The following is a 22,235-nucleotide window of genomic DNA, read 5'->3' on the forward strand; positions in this document are numbered from 1 at the left end:
GGCTGGAGTCTTAGGGACCAGTCTGTGGCTCTTCCCTCTTCTATCTACCTGGAAGTGCTGTACGCTCATTACCATAGACCTGGCTACCCCTGGTTGGCAGCCATGGCTTCTGGGTAAATGTATTCTATTACCCAAGATGGCACCGCATATGTGATCCAGAGAGAAAAACAAAACAATAAAACCCACCATACAGCACAGTAGCTACACAGCTGAGAAAAAAGATATGCATACTACCCTCTCTCCCTCAGTAACAACCGCCTAGAGATCCTCAGGAGGTGTGAGGCTTTGTGGCCCCTCCCGCACCAAGGCCCATTCTGTTTTGCAGGCTGTCACTATGCAGCTCTAGCGACCTTGGAACTCTGTGGACCAGGCTGGCCTTCAACTCACTGAAATCTACCTGCCAATGGCATCCTATGATTAAAAGTGTGTGCCACCAAGTCCTGCCTGCATTAAGCCTTTTTAAAAGGTTTACTTTTAGTTCTGAGTATGTGTGTGTGTTTGTGTGTATGCCATAAGAATGCAGGAGTCCACAGAATTCAGAGAGGGCACCAGATCCCCAGGAGCCGGAGTTACAGTTGATTATGAGCAATGTGGATGCATGCTGGGAACCAAATGCAGGCTCTTAACTACTGAGCCATCCCACCAGCTGAAGAAAAGTACACAACAAATCCTACACTCTCCTGACCCTGTGAGGAGTCAGAGCAGTTAGCACTCCCTCCCCGTGTGTGTGTGTGTGTGTGTGTGTGTGTGTGTGTGTGTGTGTGTGCAAATGCCAGCCTTGGGAACAGGCAGCATACCCTAACCTCCAGGTTACTGAAACTCACATTCAGCCGGGCGTGGTGGCGCACGCCTTTAATGCCAGCACTCGGGAGGCAGAGGCAGGCGGATTTCTGAGTTCGAGGCCAGCCTGGTCTACAAAGTGAGTTCCAGGACAGCCAGGACTATACAGAGAAACCCTGTCTCCAAAAAAAAAACAACAAAAAAAAGAAACTCACATTCATTTGGTTAACAACCAACATTTCTCCAGTGCAGATGGCTCCTGCCCTTGAAAAAAAACAAGCCAATACCCTTGAAATGATAATCGCCCACTCTTAGATGATGAAAAAGAGACAATTAAGTGTTCCCAGATAGCTGTGGCCAGTTGTAAAACTACACCAGCTTCTGACAACACAAGCTACTTTTCCCAGGTCAGAAAGATCCCTTTCCAGCTGCACGGTTCTGCCCCTCTGTCTGAACAAATGTTACAGGTTTGAGGGCGGCATTCCTTTATCCGCTCATGTAATGCCACGGCTTGAAAACCCTGCTTGTGGGGTTTTTCCTTTATAACCCCACTTCACTTAGACCTGGGGCTTCACTCTTTCCTGTTCCATCAAGAAGGTTGGGGGCGGGCCGGGCGTGGTGGCGCACGCCTTCAATCCCAGCACTTGGGAGGCAGAGGCAGGCGGATTTCTGAGTTCGAGGCCAGCCTGGTCTACAAAGTGAGTTCCAGGACAGCCAGGGCTATACAGAGAAACCCTGTCTCGAAAAAACCAAAAAAAAAAAAAAAGAAGGTTGGGGGCCCAAGCTCAAACTTGAATAAAGACCCTGCGATTACAGTGGGTTGTGATTCCTGATGATTTCTTGGGGTTTTTACAATCTGGGCACCGCCCCCAGCTACCAAGGTCTTACAGGCAAGGGAAATTGGAGTCTTGGTGAAGGTAGACTTTGCCAACCAGTTGAGTATATTTACATAATAGGCCATAGAACTCAGTTAATCTTTTTTTTTTTTTTGGTTTTTTGAGGCAGGGTTTCTCTGTGTAGCCTTGGCTGTCCTGGAACTCACACTGTAGACCAGGCTGGCCTCGAACTCAGAAATCCGCCTACCTCTGCCTCCCGAGTGCTGGGATTAAAGGCGTGCGCCACCACGCCCGGCTTCAGTTAATCCTCTTAAGACTTTCTTGTAAGTAGAAACTGTGGGGACTTCAGTTTCCAGAACAGAAAAGTGACCCCAGAGAGGTCCAGTGCTAAGCCAGGAAGAAACAGAGGACATGGAAGACAACTCTGTCCCTAACTCCAGGGGTCACAGGACGCAGGCCCAGCTCTGAGGCCTGTCATCGTACGAGCTGCTTGGGAAGCTGAGGCAGGAGGATTGTTATCTTTTTTTTTTTTTAAGATTTATTTATTTATTATATGTAAGTATGTAAGTACATTGTAGTTGTCTTCAGACACTCCAGAAGAAGGAGTCAGATCTCATTACAGATGGTTGTGAGCCACCATGTGGTTGCTGGGTTTTGAACTCCGGACCTTTGGAAGAGCAGTCCGGTGCTCTTACCCACTGAGCCATCTAACCAGCCTGGATTGTTATCTTAAGCAGTGTACCTGTGGCGCCTGTGACAGGGAACAGTCTTTCCTGGCAAAGGCTTACGTGGAGATGGGAAGGGACGGTGACCTCAGCCCTGGCTTCCCTCGCTCTAGTGCTGAAAGCCCCCTGTTACCTCGCATTAAGCGCGATAACTGATTAGCCTCCTGTGTCTTACTAAATACGAGACTTGTAAACACCTGGGCACAGTCAGACAGTGTTCAGTGGATCTGAAGACAAGAGAGAATGAAACTGGGTTGTAAGTGAAGAGGAACTATTATCAGTGAGGCGCACATTCTTCCCCTCTCGACGTTAAATGAGATAAATCAAGTTCCATCATTAAAGAGACTTGTAAAGACATAATCTGGGTAGTGGAGAGAGGGCTCAGGTTAAGAGCATCTACTGTTCTTCCCAGCATCTATATAATGAATGGCTCACAGCCATCTGCAACTCCGGTTCCAAGGAATCCTCCTTCTCCTCCATATTTTCTTTTCCTTCCTTCCTTCCTTCCTTCCTTCCTTCCTTCCTTCCTTCCTTCCTTCCTTCCTTCCTCCCTTCCTCCCTTCCTTCCTTCCTAATTTATTTTATGCGTTGAAGAATTTTGTCTGTATGCATGCATGCCCACCATGTGCATGCTTGGTGCCCACAGAGGACAGAAGGCGGCACTGGATCTCCTGGAAGATGGTTTCGAGCTGCCAAGTGGACAGAACTTGGGTCCTCTGCAGAAGTAAAACGTTTGCTTTATCAGAAATACTTTGGATCCTGTGGTCATTTTCTCGAGATCACAGACTATTTTATTTTATTTTACCGAGATAGGGTTTCTCTGTGTAGCCCTGGCTGTCCTGGAACTCACTCTGTAGACCAGGCTGGCCTCGAACTCAGAAATTCACCTGCTTCTGCCTCCCAAGGGCTGGGATCAAAGGCGTGCGCCACCACGCCCCGTCCTCACAGACTAATTGATATCAATAGCAAATCCCCGTCTCAAAATAAAAAGTAAAAAGACACCTGAAAGACAGGCACGGTGGTGTATGCCTGTATTGCTGCACTCAAGGAGCTGAGGCAGGAGGATTGCCTTGAGTTTATGGTCAGCAAGCAGCCTTGGCTATATATATATTGTGAATTGCAGGCCAGCTTGGGCACTGAGAAGGAGAAGGAGGGAGGGAGAAGGAAGGGCGCAGGGAGGAGGGGAAGGAGGAGATGGGTTGGAGAGATAGCTGTTTCACACTCGAGTCCTTGGTCTGAGGGTCAAAGCGAAGCGGCGGCGTGCAGCGCGCGGTGGCGTTGGCCCCGCCTCCGGCCCTCGCAGGCAGAAGACGTGTAAAATGGCGCTGCGCTGGGGCGTCGTGTCGGCTGGCTTAATTGCCAGCGACTTTACCACCGTGCTGAGCTCACTGCCTCCTTCGGAGCACCAGGTGCACGTCCCTTGGAAGACACTGGGTCCGAGGGAGGAGTGGAGCCGTGGGTCTAAGGAAGAGTCCCTAGTCCGAGGAACGAGGGAGCCCCGAGTATGAGGGAGGAGAGTCCCTAGGTCTAAGGCAGGGAATCTGAGAAGAGAAGGGGACCCTTCTCCTGGTCCCCGAGGCCATAAGAGATTTGTTTTCAGCTCACACCTCCTATTCGCCCCGGTCTGGGGCTCGCGGTTTGCAGGGGGTGGGTTATCAGCTGCTGGGAGGCGAAGCCATGGTGCAGTCGGAGAGGATCCTGGGCTTGCTTACAGACTCCCCTTTCCTCTCTATTCAGTCTTGCCATGTACCAAGCACAGCCTAAGTCTGGCTTCCCCCTCACCATCCCCCCCCCCCGGTCCATCTGCTTCCCCTCCCCACCAGTAATACCTTCCCTAGCCATCTTAGAGGAGGCTAGACGCTCCCCACTGCAGCCTCCTCCACAGCTCGTCCACTTGTCTTTCACATCTCAACCCTTTGAATCCCACACTAGGTGGTAGCGGTAGCTGCGAGGGACCTGAACCGAGCAGAGGAGTTCGCACAGAAATACAACATCCCCAAGGCCTATGGCTCTTATGAGGAACTGGCCAAGGACCCAAACGTGGGTGAGTGGCCTGGACCAGGGAGGTGGGGGCAGAGCTAGGCACTGCTTCTTGCCTACAGATGCTTACACGTGACCTGAGACTGGCTGAACAATATTAATCTGTGCTTAGCCAAGGCTAAGTTTTAAGTTTCTCCCAAGGCTAGAAAATCCGGTAAGGATTTATTTACTTGTTTATTTTGCAGTACTGGGTATGGAACCCAAGGCCTCTCACACATTAGGCAGAAGCTCCGCCGAGCCGAATCCCAACACTTTTATTTTATTTTGAGAGAGGGTCTCACTGTATAGCCCTGGCTGGCCTGAAACTTTATCATGTAGACCAGGCTGGCCTCAGATTCTCAGAGATCCACCTGCCTTGGCTTCCAGTTTGTAAGCGCTGGGATTAAAGGTGTAGGCAAGCATGCTTGGCCACTTGGGCTTTTGAGATAGACCTCACTATGTAGCCCAGGCTAGCCTCCAATTGGCTGTCCTCCTGCCTCAGCCTCCCAAAAAGTGTAACTGTCTTTTGCTACTTTGTGGGTTCTTCTTTCTTCCACCCTTTCAACCCCCTAACACTAGATAAGAAGAAAAGAGAGGAAAGAAAAGGAGACCCCTGAATAAAGTCAGGGGTCGGAAAGGGAGTTTGGGGGGATGTTATCGGGAGACTTCTTACTGCTGATTATGGGCAAGTTTGATTTTCCCTGGCAGAATATCTAATTTCTTCTTGTTTCTTCTTTGTGCATAACTCCTTCACAAGCCCTGACCACCAATCCACCTCTGGGACTCTAGCATTTATAGACCCTCTGAAAAGTTGCCAGAATTCCAAAAGTCACACAATCGCAGAAACTCTCTGCAGCTGGCCAAACCACACCTCTGCTAGGGCACAAGGCAAATCACAGTCAGCTGCTGTGGACGGTCTGAGGCAGCCCCATATTCCACAGCTGGGACTGAAACGAAAACGTATTCTGATGTTTCTGTTTTTTTAAAGAAACCAAAATTTCCAAATTGTCACTACACAAAAGCTTGGTAGTCTCCCCTCAATGAGAACCCTAGAACTGTATTCACAGCCTTGCCTCTGAATGTTGGCGGCCAGGCTCTCTTGCTGGCCGTGCTGCTGACCACACCTCTCTCCTCCCTCCTCCCCTAGAGGTGGCCTACATCGCCACCCAGCACCCCCAGCACAAGCCAGCCGTACTCCTCTGCCTGGCAGCAGGCAAGGCTGTCCTTTGTGAGAAACCCATGGGCGTGAATGCAGCAGAAGTTCGGGAGATGGTTGCCAAAGCCCGTTCTCAAGGCGTCTTCCTCATGGAGGTAAGCCTGGAGAGGCCGCTCTCACATCCATACAGTGCTAAACATGGTTGCCCAGGTGTGCCCACAGTCAAAAATCCCCCCCCCCCACGCACACACACAAAAGGATCAGAATCTCTGTGTTGGCCAGGGTGTAACTGAATCCAGCATCTAGTCACAAACTCAAGTTCATTTCTCCCCACTTGAAGGAAAAGTACTTATTTAGAAAGCAAGAAAACCAAAGAAGACAGAGGCCATTTTGCTTAAGGATTGCTAGTGCAAGACTTACCTAGGGAGTGGTAAGGAGGCGTGTGAGGCCGAGCAGCAGCTCAGGAGAGTCCCGTGGCATCCAGGAGCTCAGCTTTCCAGATGCACTCATCGTTACTGCACGTTACCGCTTGCTCTGTGGACCTAAGGAGCCCACAGATAAGAACAGAGGCTCAGCCTCTGCAGCCTCTACTCCCAGGAAGCACTAGACACTGGCACACAAAAAGCTTCCTTCTCTCTCCCGGAGAACAGGAGATATCAGGAGATAATGAAAGGCTACTTTCTCAGAACTCCACCCCCAATACAGGGAGGTAACATCCGAGGAAGGGAGTCTTTAACTCATTACAGGGCTCCAGTCATCTACAGCAAAGCTAATGGGGGACTCAAATTTTACCACCAAACTGTACGACTCTCAAAATAGTGATTAAAAGGGCTGGAGAGATGGCTCAGTGGTTAAGAGCACTGACTGCTCTTCCAGAGGTCCTGAGTTCAATTCCCAGCAACCACATGGTGGCTCACAACCATCTGTAAAGGAATCCAATGCTCTCTTCTGGTGTGAATGAAGACAGCTACAGTGTACTCATAAATATAATATATATATATATATATATGACTAAGAACCCCTTTATATTAGAGTTGTTCATTTGATTTAATTTTCCATGTGTATATATGGTGCCCACAGAGGTTAGAAGTTGGTGTCAGACCCCCCAAAACTGAAGGGATTGTGAATATCATGAGGCTGACTGGTAGGAGGCAAACCTGGGTCCTCTACAAGAACAAGCGCTCTTAAGCACAGAGATGTTCTCTCCGGCCCCTAAAATCAGCGACTGTTTCTACAGTCAACCAAGAAGAGATCAGGTGTTCAGCTCGAGCCCTCAGGAGGCAGAGGCAGGTGGTTGTCTCTGAATCTGAGTCCAGCCTGGTCTACATAGCTAGGGCTACACAGTGAGACCCTGTCTCAAAAAGGAAGAAAGGAAGGAAGGAAGGAAGGAAGGAAGGAAGGCAGGCAAGCAGGCGACCAAATGAGAGGTACTGAAGAGATGCTGGTATGTAGCTCAGTGGATAGAGCGCTTGTCTGGCATGCAGGAAGCCCTGGGTTCCATGCCAGTATCATATGAAGCAGTGTGATTGTGAGCCACCATGTGGTTGCTGGGATTTGAACTCATGACCTTCGGAAGAGCAGTCAGTGCTCTTAACTGTTGAGCCATCTCGCCATCCCAGTTTCGGGGGTTTTGCCATCCTCTTCTGATCTTTGGAAGTATGAACGTGTGTATACACAGGTTCACAAATAAAATAAAACTTTATTGAAAAGTGCAAGGTTGGGGCTGGCAAGATGGCTCAGCGGGTAAGAGCACTGACTGCTCTTCCAAAGGTCCTGAGGTCAAATCCCAGCAACCACATGGTGGCTCACAACCACCTGTAATGAGCTCTGACATCTTCTTCTGGTGTGTCTGAAGACAGCTACAGTTTATTTATGTATAATAATAAATACATCTCTAAAAAAAAAAGGTCCCTTTCTCAGAAGATAAAAGAAGTCAACCCAAAGTGAAGTCAGCGGGGGGTACCCAAGGATGACGCTGCCATCATCCTTAGCAAAGGTGGCAGAACTTGCTCCGACTGTGTGAGACATGCTTTAGCCTCCAGGTTAGATGTTAGGGGAAAGAAAAGAGGGAGAGAAAGAAGAATCTCTTTTCTTCTTTTTCTTTTCTTTCTCTTTTTTTTTTTTTCTTTTTTCTTTGGTTTTTCAAGACAGGGTTACTCTGTGTAGCCCTGGCAGTTCTGGAACTCACTCTGTAGACCAGGCTGGTCTCGAACTTAGAAATCTGCCTGCCTCTGCTTCCCAAGTGCTGGGATTTAAGGCATGAGCCACCACTGCCCAGCCCACGTTTCTTTTCTTGAACTCCCACATTCCTACACACCTCTGTGTGTTCCCCTTTCACTCTCACACACACCTCACACACACACCACATGCTTACTCACACACACACACTCTCACATTCTCTCCACTCACTCCACACTCACCTCACGCACACCTCATGAGCACCCCACTTGCTCTCCACTCCTCCTCACTCGCTCTCTCGCCTTTCTCCTGACCCAGTCTTTTATTGATACTCCAAAAGCAGGTAGAAAAAAATACATCATATAATCATTGCCAAATCAAATTCAAAAGAATAACCCCATCCCACAAAAAATCAAGAATTGCAATTGCTCCCCAAAGTTCCAAGCTTCCCCTATTCCCAGGCCTGTGGCCAAAACAATACTTCTTTTTTTTTTTTTTTTTTTTTTTTTTGGTTTTTTAGAGACAGGGTTTCTCTGTGTGGCCCTGGGTGTCCTGGAACTCACTTTGTAGACCAGGCTGGCCTTGAACTCAAAAATCTGCCTACCTGTGCCTCCCAAGTGCTGGGATTAAAGGCATGCGCCACCATACCCGTTCCAAAACAATACTGATCGCAAATTTATCGTTAATTAAACTTTAACTTTTTTTGTTTTGTTTTTCGAGACAGGGTTTCTCTGTATACATTTTTTTTTAACTTTTGACTTATTATACTTCAGAGCTCAGAGCTCCAAGGTCAGCTATCTGCAGTTTCCTGTGAAGCTCTAATGATAAATGATATGGGCAAAGCTGCCAGGCAGTGGCCAGAAAGAATCAAGTTAACTCTTAAAGATTTATTTATTATATGTAAGTACATTGTAGCTGTCTTCAGACACTCCAGAAGAGGGCGCCAGATCTCGTTACGGATGGTTGTGAGCCACCATGTGGTTGCTGGGATTTGAACTCTGGACCTTCAGAGAGCAGTCGGGTGCTCTTACCCACTGAGCCATCTCACCAGCCCTGAAGTTGACTCTTAACTCAGCAGTTCCGTTAGCTTTCTGCTTCTGCACACTGCACACAATGACTCTCCTAAGAGTCCCAGTGTTTTGACTTAGTTTTACAAGTGTATTATTTTATGCATTCTATCCTTGCTTATCCAGGAACCACTTTCAAATGTTGTGAAAAACTTATTTCATAACTTCAGTAGTTTTTTTCTTTCTCAGGGCCCCAATGTTGGATCTATTTCATTTTCTAATAATTTCTTCAAACTTTCTTTGCAAGTCAAACATTAATCTGGAACGACCACTGTGCAGTTATTGCATTGTTTCCAAGATGAGAGCGCACAGCATGCACCTGGGCTATTAGGACTGTGCTATGCTGTGCCCCATGCCTCAGTTTTTAATTGGTTAAAAATCTGGGACTGGAGAAATGGCTCAGTGGTTAAGAGCACTAACTGAGCTGGGCGGTGGTGGTGCACGCCTTTAATCCCAGCACTTAGGAGGCAGAGGCAGGCGGATTTCTGAGTTCGAGGCCAGCCTGGTCAACAGAGTGAGTTCCAGGACAGCCAGGGCTACACAGAGTAACCCTGTCTCGGAAAAAAACAAAACAAAACAAAAAAAAACAAACAAAAAAAAACAAACCACTAACTGCTCTTCCAGAGGTCCTGAGTTCAATTCCCAGCAGCAACTACATGGTGGCTCACAACCATCTATAATGGGATCTGATACCTTCTTCTGGTGTGTCTGAAGACAGCTACAGTGTACTCATGTAAATAAAATAAATTTTAAAAAATCATTACATTAAGGAACATCTAGTTTCACAGAATTCACCAGAGCAGGAGAAAGAAGTAAGAAAGTCAGATATAATAGAATAATTATGAACACCAAGGCCAACTGAAAAACAGCCACACACAAATGAAATCTATACAGCCGTTGTCCAGGGCTAAGGTTAGGAGAGATGGGAACAAATGTTTTTTACAAAGATCTGTTGTGGGCTACTGAGATGTATCCATCCCGGCCTACTACAGGCAGTCCCCTTATTTCAGATGGCGGGTCCCCTCAAGGCATGTGTCTCTTGATTCTCAAGGTCCCAGATGCCATCCTTTTTCACAAGGAGCTGTTGTGGGCTTGTGAGACATCTCCATTTGGGCCTGCTGCTGGCAGTCCCTGTCATGGTATGCTGTCCCCAGCATGTCTCCTGAGTGCAGTGGGTAAAGGCATGCACTGCTATGTCTACCAATGTCGTTTTTAAAGGGCTAGAGTTGTTTTGAGGCTCTGGGTTCAGGTCCACCTGCCCAAGGAATAGTGCTGCCTACCCTCCTACAGCAATTAAAATCAAGGCACCTCCTCCCCCAAGACATACCCACAGGGCTATCTCTTATCTAAGCATCTCCTCCGTTGAGACTCACTTCTGATACACAAGTGTTTGAAGACAGACTGGGCTGCATAATATTCTGTCTTAAAAAAAAAGTGTGTATGGGACAGAGACAGTTGGTACATGAAACCTGGGGTGATGGCCCAGTGGGGAAGGTCAAGAAGGACCTTGTATTGGGGGTTCTTGCTATGGTAAGATAACTATGTGTTTGGGGTAGGGGGAGCAGTGGGTATCCCTCAAGACTAGGATGCTAAAGGAGGTGCGGCTGATTACCTCAGTACTGATGCCTCCATTTCCTTGGGCTCACCTCTCTGGTCTGTAGGCCATTTGGAGCCGATTTTTTCCTGCCATGGAGGCTCTGAGGGAAGTTTTAGTTCAAGGAACTATCGGAGACCTACGAGTGGCCCGGGCAGAATTCGGATTGGATTTAAGTTCTGTACCCCGGGCCACAGACTGGAACCAAGCCGGAGGTGGACTGCTGGACCTAGGCATCTACTGTGTCCAGTTCTTCTCCATGATCTTTGGTGCACAGAAGCCAGAGAAAATTTCAGCTGTCGGGAGGATCCATGAAACAGGTACTTCGTAGTCTCGGCTGAATGGCGTTCTCTCTCTAATCTTGTGTCGCGCCCCCCCCCGTCCCCTCCCCCTCTGAAATCAAGTTAGACAGCTGGAAGGTCTTCCTAGAGGGATTCCCTTGCCTAGACACATAAAGAACTACCATTCCCAGAATCGCCAGTGGCACGTATGCGCATGGTTTAAGCAAGTAGCTACCCCATGGCATTCTGGGAAATGCAGTTCAAAGACCATCCTGGGCAATGTGGGCGGGGCCCAACGTCTCAGAATCCTCTCAAACCTATCCTGTGCACTTTTACCCTTTCACACCGGTCACCTCTCCACTGGGCTCTCATGTGATCTGAGACTGGACGGCTGATTCTTTTTGTTTTTTATGTTTTTTGTTTTTTCGAGACAGGGTTTCTCTGTATAGCTCTGGCTGTCCTGGAACTCACTCTGTAGACCAGGCTGGCCTCCAACTCAGAAATCCTCCTGCCTCTGCCTCCGGAGTGCTGGGATTAAAGCCATGCACCACCATGCCCCGCTGGACGGCTGATTCTTAATTACCTGACTGGTTAAATGTTAATGGGGTTGCTGTGGGAGTTAATGAGGAATTAAAATACCTGTTGAGGCAAATGGGAAGCAGCTAAGAAATAGAAACAATTGATTCCTGGAGGTGATGATGAACGCCTTTAATCCCAGTGCTGGCCAAGGCAGGCAGATCTACATGAATTCAAGACCAACCTGATCTACAAAATGAGTTCCACAACAACCTGGGCTATACAGAGAGAAACCTTGTCTTGAAAGACGAAACAAGCTGGGCAGTGGTGGCACACACCTTTAATCTCAGCATTTGAGAGGCAGAGGCAGGCGGATTTCTGAGTTCGAGGCCAGCCTGTCTCGGAAAAAAACAAAAAAACAAAAAAAAAACAAAAAACAAAACAAAAGAAAAAAACAAAACAACTTTATTTTTTGTGTATGGCTGTTTTGCTTTTATGCCAGCTGCCTTTCAGCAGAGGTCACCAGATCTCTTGAAACTAGACTTGCAGACCATTGTGAGCTGCCAGTGGGTACTGGGGACTTAACCTGGATCCTCTGTGAGAGCAGCCAGTTCTCCTAACTCCTGAGCCATCTCTCCAGCCTCCTCCTTTCTTTTGAAACAGTAAATAGAACCCAAGACCTGAACACACCATGAAAGAGACCTAACCTCATTCTTTTTAGCACTCTTTGTTGGTTTGTTAATTAACTAATTAGTTTATAAACAAAACTTACTAGCCTCTAACTCACAGAGATTTGCCTACCTCTGCCTCCTGAGGACTGGAATCAAGTTCTGTGTCACCATACTTGGCACTGTGAATTGGGTGGGTTTTTTTTTTGGGGGGGGGGCAGTGTTTGAGACAGAGTTTCTCTGTGTGTAACCCTGGCTGTCCTGGAACTTACTCTATAGACCAGGCTGGCCTTGAACCCAAATATCCTCCTGCCTCTGCCTCCTGAGTCCTGGGATTAAAGGAGAGCGCCACCACCCTGCCAGTTGATTGTTTTGTTTCTTTTAAGATTTATTTTGGTGTGTGTGTGTGTGTGTGTGAATATATCCTATGTGACTGCTCAGGTCAGAAGAGGAATTAGAGCCCCTGAAATTGGAGTTACAGACAGTTGTGAGCTGCCCAATGTGGGTGCTGGGAATTGAACCCACATAATCTGCAAGAACAGCAAAGGCTCTTAGGCGCTGAGCCATCTCTTCAGCCCTGAGAGAGAATTCAGACACCACACAATCACTCCCTTGAAGTAAGTAATTAGTTCAGGGTATTGTGGCTCAGGAGTTACCCCAGGCTTTGGGAGACTGAGGTAGGGAAGATACCAGGAGTTCGGAGCCAGCATGGGCTACACAGTGCGGCCCTGTTCAGAGCAGGCCAGGTGAGATGGCTCAGCGGGTCAAAGGTGTCTACCACCGAAGCCTCATGATCAGAGTCTGGCCCCCAGAATTCAGGAAAAGAGGGAAAGAGAATTTTCTGGAGTTTTTTGATTTCTACACATGTGCTGTGACACATGTCCCTCTGCATGTACAACATACACATATACACACTAACAATAAATTAGAAACTTAAAAGCCAACACTATTCAGCCAAGCATGGTGGTGTCTGCCTGTAATCCCAGGCCTGGGGAAATGAGAGAAGAGGATCGGGAGATAATTGTCTAACACACAGGATGCTTGGGATGTGCGCTCCTGGAGATTCTGTCTCCAACAAATAGAACCCAGCAACACCAACAAAATAGAAACAGCAGCACGCAGGCCATGTGTCACGCAGGCCATGTGTCCGGGCCGGCGTTGGAGGACTGTGCAGTCTGACCCAGGTCTCAACCACGTGCTGACTTTCGCCTTCTTTCCAGGTGTGGATGATACTGTCAGCGTGCTACTTCAGTACCCAGGAGGGGTTCATGGTAGCTTCACCTGCAGCATCTCCTCCAACCTCCCCAACACAGCGTATGTGAATGGTACCAAGGGCATGGCCCAGGTGAGACATCACAAGCAGGAGTGCTGGGGACCCTGTGCAGCCGCCATCAGAGGGCGTGCCTAGAGCTGCAGTAACCTCTTCCTTACCTCGCTTCTGAGACACTCACACTCACTAACAACCAAGCCAGGGGATGGGGGTTGGGTCTTGGAAGCCACCGTCTCATATCTTCAGGCCTTAGGACAAAACCGTTCTTCTGATGTATGGATTTTGGGCCTAGGAATGGAAGCCTAGTGTTTCTGAGTGCTAAACATATGCTCTGCCATCCAGGTACTCTCCAGCCCCAGGTTCTTTCTAGCTGTAGGTGCTACTTCCCCTATTCCTGCCACCAAGTACCCAACTGAAGGGAAGGTTTATATGGCTCGGAGTTCTGGACCTGTCTGTGTGGCGGGGAAGGCATGGAGCATGAACCAGTTTGGTCTGTAACAATGGAAGCTTTTCATACAATTGTTCACACCATGGCAGTGAGGAAGCAGTGTAGGGAGAATTTTGGTTTTGTTTGTTTGTTTCTAAGATTTATTTTATGTATATGAGTACATTGTAGCTGTCTTCAGACACACCAGAAGAGGGCATCAGATCTCATTACAGATGGTAATACAGAGCCACCATGTGGTTGCTGGGAATTTGAACTCAGGACCTCTGGAAGAGCAGTCAGTGCTCTCAACCACTGAGCCGTCTCTCCAGCCCTGGTTTCTTTTTTTTTTTTTTTTTAAACACACACACACACACACAGAAAGAGAGAGAGAGAGAGGGAGGAATAATGTGCTTTCGTTTTAATCCCGGTGTGGGGTGCGGGGCTGCTGCAGACTGTCCACAGCAGCTGACTATGAACTGCCTCATGCTCTGGCAGGGGTGTGATTTTGCCAGCTGTAGATAGTTTCTGTGATTTTGTGACATTTGGGGTTCTGGGGACTTTTCAGAGGGTATCTACAAATGCTTAGGCCAAGAGCCAGCTGGGGTAGATTGTTGGTGTGTTGCAATGATTTTGGCTTGTTAAGTAGTGATGTGCAAGGAAGAAGCAAGAAGACATCAGCTACCCTGACGGTGCAGATCAATCTTGCTTCAGGGACCTTAATGCCTCTAATCAGCAGAAACTCATCTAGCGTACCATACTCCCTTCCCCCTCCATCCTTTCCCCCTCTCCTATCTAGTGTTAGGGGCTTGAAAAAATGGAAGAAAAGGGGTGGAGAAAGGTGGAAGAAAGGAAACCCCACAACATAGCAAAGACAAACTACAAAGCTGTCCCATCCCTGTCTCAGAAATTCACAGCTCTTGAAATCGCTCTACCTGCTGGAGGCCACGTGTACAAACATCTGATTTTGTGAACAGCTGAGGTTCCAAACCGTCTGCCAGCCAAGCCTAGAACAAGCCTAGCTGTGTGTGTGATCTTTCTAGTTGTTTCCAGCCAGGCCTAGAACATTCCAGTTGTATGTGTGATCTAGCTTTCTAGTTGTTCCAGACACTATGTGTGTCTCACCAGAGGTCAGCTTTTCCTGGATTTCTGGAATGCCAGAGTTAGAAATAAATCCTGATTTTGGTTTGAAGGTGTGGCTCAGTGGAAGACTTTGATAGCATATATGGTATCCTGCTCTTGAAATGTAGCTGCCAAAGAAAGGAAGACCTGCTGGGCCTAGAGGTGAAGGGGAATGACAAGTCCCAGGCCATTCTGGGCTCCAGAGGGATTTCAAGGGCAGTCTGGACTACTCAGCCAGACCCTCAAAAATAGAAAGACAAAGGGAATCAGGAGACACAGGGCAATGATCTGGCCCAGGCTTAGAACCCTCGAGCGAGCGGCTATAAGCATGGCTCAGTGTAGAGCTCTTTTTTAGTGTGTCCTGATAGTGATCCCTAACACCTCAGTAAAAACCTTTTAATGAGGGGGGCTGGAGAGATGGCTCAGTGGTTAAGAACACTGACTCTTCTTCCTGAGGTCCTGAGTTCAATTCCCAGCAACCACATGGTGGCTCACAGCCATCTATAATAAGATCTGCTGCCTCTTCTGGTGTGTCTGAAGACAGCTACAATGTACTCACATAAATAAAATAAGTAAATAAATCTTTTTTTAAAAATGTAATGAAAGAAATCATCTATATAACAAGTTAAACTATAGAATGATTTGGCCCTTTCCCTGCATTTTGAGGGACTGTCCTGTCCTCATGTCCCAGCTGTCATCTCTGTGTTTCCATCCTGTCCTACAAGTAGGCAGAGGGCAAGTTTAACTTCCAGGTCTTCTACCAGATAAGAAGAAAGATGTTGCATGGAACCAGGTATGAGGATACACACTTGTAATGAATCTCAGGCAGAACCAGCAGTCTAAGAGCAACCTCAGCTTCACAGAGAGTCAGGGTCCAGCCTGGACTACATGAGACCTTGTCTCAAAATTAAAAAAAAAAAAAAAGTATAGGAGCCAAGATTGACAATACCAGCCTGTAGTGCTAACACCCAGGACACTGTGGTAGTAAGCCTTCATTACATGGCAGAAGGAGTTCCTGGTCTTCAGGTCTGAGGTCCTTTGATCCTGGGGAGATAACAGACAGGTCTTAGTATGACAGGCCCATTGCTAAGGAACAAACTCTTCAGCCCCACTCTAGGTTGAAGGCGGGACCGAGCCTCACAAAATTGAGTGGGGGGAGTAAATACTTAGCTCGAAGGTGCCAGAGCTGGCCCCTGGGTACCGCTCAGCCGGTTGTTGGGAGGAGTAAAGTCCTTGAGCCATGTTGATAAGGGCCCAGTAGCCACTTGTTATCTTCCTTCAGATTCAAAAATCGTGGTCCCCAACTGAGCTGGTGGTGAATGGAGAGAGGAAGGAGTTCCCTCCGCCTGTCCTTGGGAAGGAGTACAATTTCGTAAATGGGTCATGCATGCTCTATGAAGCCAACCACGTGCGTGAGTGCCTGCGTAAAGGTAAGGAGGGGCGGAGGGCTGCACTGGGGCTACATCTGAGGGGACTATTGTGTTCTTGCCAGCCCTGAAACACAAGTAGCTATTTAGAACTACATCTCCCAGGATTCAGAGAGATCGCCACCTTCTCAAACTACCCTGCCTATGCTGCAAAAAATTCTGGGAATTAATAGTCTTCTTGCTGTCTGATGCATGCATTTTAGACAAGTCTTCCTGTGGTCTCTCTTCCCAGGTCTTAAGGAGAGTCCTGTAGTTCCTCTGGCAGAGAGTGAGCTCTTGGCTGAGATCCTTGAGGAGGTGAGGAAGGCCATTGGAGTCACCTTCCCCCAGGATAAACGCTGATACAGCTCCTGAGACGGATGTGTGTGGCAAGCAACCTTCCCTCCCGCTTGGACCTCCGTAACCTGACTCTCATTGCTTTGGAGTTGTTGTTGTTGTTGTTGTTGTTGTTGCTGCTGCTGCTGCTGCTGCTGCAAATCAGCCCGTGTTCTCTCCCTTTCTGGGTGCCGGAAGCCAGCTTTGATGAGTCAGGGTGTGGAGTCAGGGGAGTCCACAGACACCAAAGCTGCTTTCTAGGACAAACAGGTTCTCTCTTTACTTTAGGGGGAAACACACACACACACACACACACACACACACACACACACACACACGATGGATGAAGCAAGGCTCCAACAACTTTGTTTTTCCCCCATACCCCCCAGCACACTCTTTGAAGAAGTATAAACGTTACAATGTGGTTGCATTCTATCTTTAAGTGAATGAATAGATGAAGTACAATGAGTTTAAGAAAACACAACAACCCCAAAGCCCAGCAGGCCCCCAGCATCCTTACACGGTTAAGCAATTTATGTATTACATGCAGAAAACAGATTATTAACATGAATCCACATGCATTCCTGTCTAAGCAACTTGTTACAGACTAACAAACTGTAGGTTAAAAAGGTATTTTTTTCTCAGCCAGTTCTTTGACTTGCCAGCTGCAATTTGTGATTATGAAGAAAGGAACAATCATTTTGTTATTTATCCTGAAAAGAAAATTTTAAAATTATTTATTCACTTTACATCCCAGTATCAGCCCCACCTATCTCCTCCCAGTCCTCCCCTTCACACAGCTCAGCTCCCCCACCATTCCCTCTCCTCCTCTGAGAAGGGGGAAGCTCCCCTGGGTACCAACACACACACACACACACACACACACACACACACACACACACACGGCTTATGGAGTCACTGCAGGACTAAGTGCATCTTCTCCCACTGAAGCCAGATGAAACAGCCCAGTTAGGGGAATGGGATTCATAGGCAGGCAATAGATTCAGGAACTAAAATGTAATCATAAAAAACTTAAAAGAATCACAAATCTAAACTTTTATATAAAAAACAGTCATTTCTACTTTAAACCCTTGGGTACATACCTACTCATTAGCAATTTTTTTTTATTAAATCATACTTGTTGCAAGATATTTCATCACACTGTGAACCCTAAGATTGTGTTATTGACAAACAAACAAACACCAAAAACAAAACCTGTTTCTGGTTGTGGTGTGGCTCAGCCCTTGGCATATACACCTTTAATTCCAAACAACGAAGGTAAAGTTAGTTTGTAAAAGGAAGCACCATGTTTGAAAGTGATGATGTCTAATTGAATGGCAAGTAACAAATCAGATCTGACAGACTAGGATGTGCCCAGCGCCCATGAGAACAGAGAGGAAAGAGAGACTGCTTTAAGAGAATAAGGCAGAGGAATAAGAAGGTTTACTGGTACAGAGACAGGCTGAACAGAGAACAAGCTAGACTCAGGGGAAGACAGAACAAGCCAGGGAATGAGAAGGAGCCAGAAGATGAGAACAGATTGCCAGAGTTAGTTTGAGGCCAAGCAGAGCAACCCAGTTAGAGGCTGAGAGAAGCCAGACTGGATCAGTCAGCTTAGAAAGGAGTTTGAGCCAGAACAACTGAGTTGAATCAGCTGTCAGAGTTCAGAAAGAAAAAGGCTGAGCTGATTCAGATAAGTCTCGGAGGCTGAAACGGTGTAGGCCTAGATAAGATTGTGCGGAGGCTGGAGGCTTGCAGGCCTAGGGGCAGCTATCAAAAGTGTGCTCTTCTGAAATTTAAATTGTTCCCCAGGATTTCCTACATTAACAAAAAAACATCTTTTTTGTTTTGTTTTGTTTTTTTTGTTTTTGTTTTTGTTTTTGTTTTTGAAGACGGTTTCTCTGTATAGCCCTGGTTGTCCTGGAACTCACCGGCCGGCTAACAAAAACATCTTAGCCTAACTATACTAACTACATCTCTAAATTCTTTCTGAGGCAGAATCCTTAATCTGCTCCAACAGCAATGCTTGGAAGAGATCAATCATTATTATTGTAAGAACCAATGATACTTGCTGAGGTGATCTTTATGTGTGCTTGCGCTGTGCAAAGATTGTCTCTGTATTATTCAAATGCTGGTTTCTGAGTTGGCAGGCCAGATTTTGGTATTGTTAATCATCACCTGTTGTAGTGTTTTGTAAACACTTCCTCCAACACTGCCTGATTTAATAAAGAACTGAGCCTGGTGTGGTGGCGTGCATCTTTAATCCCAGCACTTGGGAGGCAGAGGCAGGCGGATTTCTGAGTTCGAGGCCAGCCTGGTCTACATTGTGAGTTCCAGGACAGCCAGGGCTACACAGAGAAACCCTGTCTCGGAAAAAAGAAAATAAGAACTGAATGGCCTATAGCTGAGACAGGAGAAGGAAGGCAAGGCTTCTGGGGAGAGTTAAAAACTCGGGGAAAGAATCTGAGGCAGGAGATTTGCCAGTGAGACACAGAAGAAGCCAGAGGAGAGATAACAAGCCACGTTGCAGAACATAGATTTTTTTTTTTTAAAGATTCATTTATTTTATGTGAGTACACTGTAGCTATCTTCAGACTCACCAGAAGAGGGCATCAGATCTCATTACAGATGGTTGTGAGCCACCATGTGGTTGCTGGGATTTGAACTCAGAACCTCTGGAAGAACAGTCAGTGCTCCTAACCACTGAGCCATCTCTCCAGCCCAGAACATAGATTAATATAAAAGTGTTAGTTTATGTTATAAGAGCTAGTTGGGAACCTGTAAGCTAAGGCCTATAAAGCTTTTATAATTAATAAATGGTCTCTTTGTCATTATTTGGGAGCTGGCTGGCCTAGAAAGTCCTAACAGTTACAGACACTGCCCAGTGAGGGGCTGGAAACCCCCTTAGAGTTTCCATACAACCCGTAGATTATGGGCAAAGTGGTGACCTCGAGGGCAACAAGCAGAGAGAAACTCTACAAGAGAATCAAGTCCTCAGAGCATGGAGTCCTTGGGACCCTGCCTCTCCCAGGCACACCTGCGGTGATTACGCTAACCACTGGGCCATTTTCCATGAATTCCAAAGTTGTTTTGAAAGACTACGAAAGGAGCCCTCGCTCAGGCCTCAGGACAATAGCGGACACCCAAGAACTCATGATAGACCGAGCTTGTTGCAAACCACATGAGACTTTATTTGGGGAAAGCCAGAGCTCTGGGGATGACTCATATCCCTCGCAGGGGTAGAGGAGTCCACCTCGCAGGGAAAGAGGACCCAGTTTTTAATAGGCCCTCAGGGGGGAAAGGAGAAGGGGGGAGTAGGGGATTTCCAGATCTAAACAATATCTATTCTAAAATGATTGATTCCTCAAGAAATGGGTATGGGAGAGAAACAAGTTAAGAGTCTAATGAGGGTACAGCAATGGGCACACACCTGGTCAGAACATTGGCAGACACACAGGTTCGAGGAGCGGCCAAAGCATTGTGCCCCTTTATTTTTCTAAATCAGTGAAGCTAGTTCTACTGAAGAAGTATTAAAAAAGTATAGCAAAGTAAAAACAAAATTCGAGGCTTTTGGGCCCAGGCTTGGGAGTGTAGCCTTTGTGGCTTAGTGCTCCAGGTACTGGTCATAAAACAGATAGCGACATTCCTCCACCTACCCGCTTCCTGGGTTCAATTCAAAGAATGGCACCCTGACCATTACTGGAACCTGCAATGCAAATGTGCTATCTTTAGGGGCTCTTAGATTGTTAGGGGCTCTTAGAAACTGTCTTGAGAGATAACCTGACACTTGTGACTTTATACTTCCTTGTGACTCTTAACTGGTATTTTTGGTATTTTCCAACAACGCCCTCCCCACCTCCATGAATTGTGGTTTCTTCCTTTAAATACCCCCTTACTCAGCTACTCGGGGCGCCATGGTCCTCTACCCCTGCGTGGTGTATGACCATGGGCCCGAGAACGCTCTCGAATAAAAATCCTCTTGCAGTTGCAGCAAGACCGTTTCTTGTGGGTGATTTTGGGGTGTCGCCTCTCCTGAGTCAGAACGTGAGGGAGTCCTCACGTTGTGGGTCTTTCATTTGGTGCATTGGCCGGGAAACGCGACCACCCCTCACACCCGAGAACCGACTTGGAGGTATGGGGATCCCCTCTTGTGTGTGTGCCGGCCGGTGTCTCTGTTTTGAGTGTCTGTTTTCTGAAACGAACATTGGAACATGTGCTTGTTGTGTTGGGTTGTTTGTGTCTTGTCCTATGTTTCTGAAGCATGGCGAAGTCTGAGTTCGGATCCATCTGAGTTTATTAAATTTGTGTCTTGGTTTTCGGGTTGCGAGATCGTGGGTTCGAGTCCCACCTCGTGCCTTGGTTTTACACCTGGCAGAGTGAGGAACAAGTGTGCTTCTCTGGTTTTGGTCGTCTAGGTAGAAATGGATGCTGGTGTTTGTAGACGATGGGGTGATGGGGTCTGAAATGCGCGCGCGGTCGGTATTTGCAGCTGTCCTTTTGGGCCGTAAGGACCGGAGGACTGTGGTCGGCAGACGTGCTAGGAAGACCACAGGCTGTGGCCCCGGGGGACGCCCTGGGAGGTAAGGAGAGCCAGGGACGCCTGGCCGTCTCCGGATCGGTCAGAGGGACCGAGTTCTGTTGAAGCGGAAGCTTCCCCCTCCAAAATCGTCTAATTCTTTTGCCTGCTTGTAGAGGACAAGAAAGGGTCAAATGTGTCTGGATCTGTTGATTTCTGTTTTATGTGTTTTTGTGTATGTGTTTAGAGCTATGTGAAAATCTAGAAAAGCAAAGGTAATTCTCATAGGTGCTTTATACCCTGACTAGAGATAGTTTACACCTGAGATGTGAGAGAATGGGTTTTGAGAAAAGCAGTACTCTCCGACTATCTGGGGATAATTTGGTAAAAAATAAAATAAAATAAACAGTATTAATTGGTCTTTGGAGCCCTGCACCTGTAGTTAGGAATCTAGTGTGGCTAGAGAAGTCCTGCTAGGAGCTGATTATAAATGCTGCTCTTAAGTTCTACAAAAATCTCTGTGCTTGTGATAATTAGATTCATCTGGTGACAAGGTGCTCCTCTCTTGAAGTTACAGCTAGAAAAATTAAGAATTTTGTTTGGTTTAAATGAGCAAATGTATGCGGCCATTTCATTTTTGTTTCTAAATAGTTTCAAAAGTATAAATATGTTTTATATGTCTTGGTTATAGATTAGTGGCTCATAAGTTATTAGTTATGATTAAAAATTTGTAACATTGGTAACAAAAAGTTGACTTAAAACTGGTAACTCTGGGTTAGAGTAATTTAGAACTACAACATGCAGCATGAGACAATCCATGGGAACAGGTCTCTAAAGATACGCCTAAATTGAGTAATATTCTATGTAATTCTTATCCTAGAAACCCGATTTGTAACAGATATATTGGCGGCTACACCTTCTTGTGTTTGTGTGCAGGAACGGACAGCCAAACTTTGTAGCAAGTAATGTTTTTAGAGTTCATTTAAAAAAAAAATAGATTGTTTAAAATTTGGTTTTGCTTCTCAAAATTGTGGTTGTATGAAGCCTCCTGAGTGGCCTAGTCCACAACCTTCCCCTTATCCACAGCCTCAACCCCAGCTGCCGAGGGAACCCTAAACCCCTCGGGGTGTTGAGAGACGGACCGCTGCGGGTACATGGAGCTGCAGAGCACAGAGTCCGGGCGGACTCTGGTGGACCCGCCCAAACTTTAACCCTTCAGTACTGGTCATTTTCCTCTGCTGGTATTTATAACTGAAAAACTAACCACCCCCTTTCTCAGGATCCCCAATGCCTCACAGGGTTTGTAGAGTTCCTTATGTTCTCTCATCAGCCTACTTGAGA

General features: G+C 47.0%; 2 protein-coding genes across 2 annotated transcripts in view; one reads left to right on the forward strand and one right to left on the reverse strand.

The window, feature by feature from the left end:
* Tulp2 (TUB like protein 2) overlaps positions 1-5,959 on the reverse strand; it is a 38,209-nt gene extending 32,250 nt beyond the window's left edge. Inside the window, exon 1 of the mRNA XM_021168041.2 lies at positions 5,937-5,959. The gene's annotated coding sequence lies outside the window, so the exon portion shown is untranslated. The remainder of the gene's footprint in view (positions 1-5,936) is intronic.
* Dhdh (dihydrodiol dehydrogenase) lies at positions 3,631-18,620 on the forward strand. Its single transcript, XM_021168044.3, has 7 exons — positions 3,631-3,750; positions 4,274-4,385; positions 5,508-5,671; positions 10,423-10,675; positions 13,041-13,165; positions 15,919-16,066; positions 16,296-18,620. The coding sequence occupies exons 1-7, from the start codon at positions 3,661-3,663 to the stop codon at positions 16,403-16,405; spliced, it is 1,002 nt and encodes a 333-aa protein (XP_021023703.1). The 5' UTR covers positions 3,631-3,660; the 3' UTR covers positions 16,406-18,620.
* The last annotated feature ends 3,615 nt before the right edge of the window (positions 18,621-22,235 follow it).

This window comes from Mus caroli, unplaced genomic scaffold (genome assembly GCF_978045245.1).
Source record: "Mus caroli unplaced genomic scaffold, Mus_caroli_1 scaffold_8, whole genome shotgun sequence".
Lineage (NCBI taxonomy): Eukaryota > Metazoa > Chordata > Mammalia > Rodentia > Muridae > Mus > Mus caroli.

Coding starts and splice junctions, on each gene's coding strand:
- Dhdh (XM_021168044.3), top strand. CDS start 3,661: ATGGCGCTGCGCTGGGGCGTCGTGTCGGCTGGCTTAATTGCCAGCGAC. Junction 3,751..4,273: donor TGCCTCCTTCGGAGCACCAG/GTGCACGTCCCT, acceptor ATCCCACACTAG/GTGGTAGCGGTAGCTGCGAG. Junction 13,166..15,918: donor GTACCAAGGGCATGGCCCAG/GTGAGACATCAC, acceptor ATCTTCCTTCAG/ATTCAAAAATCGTGGTCCCC.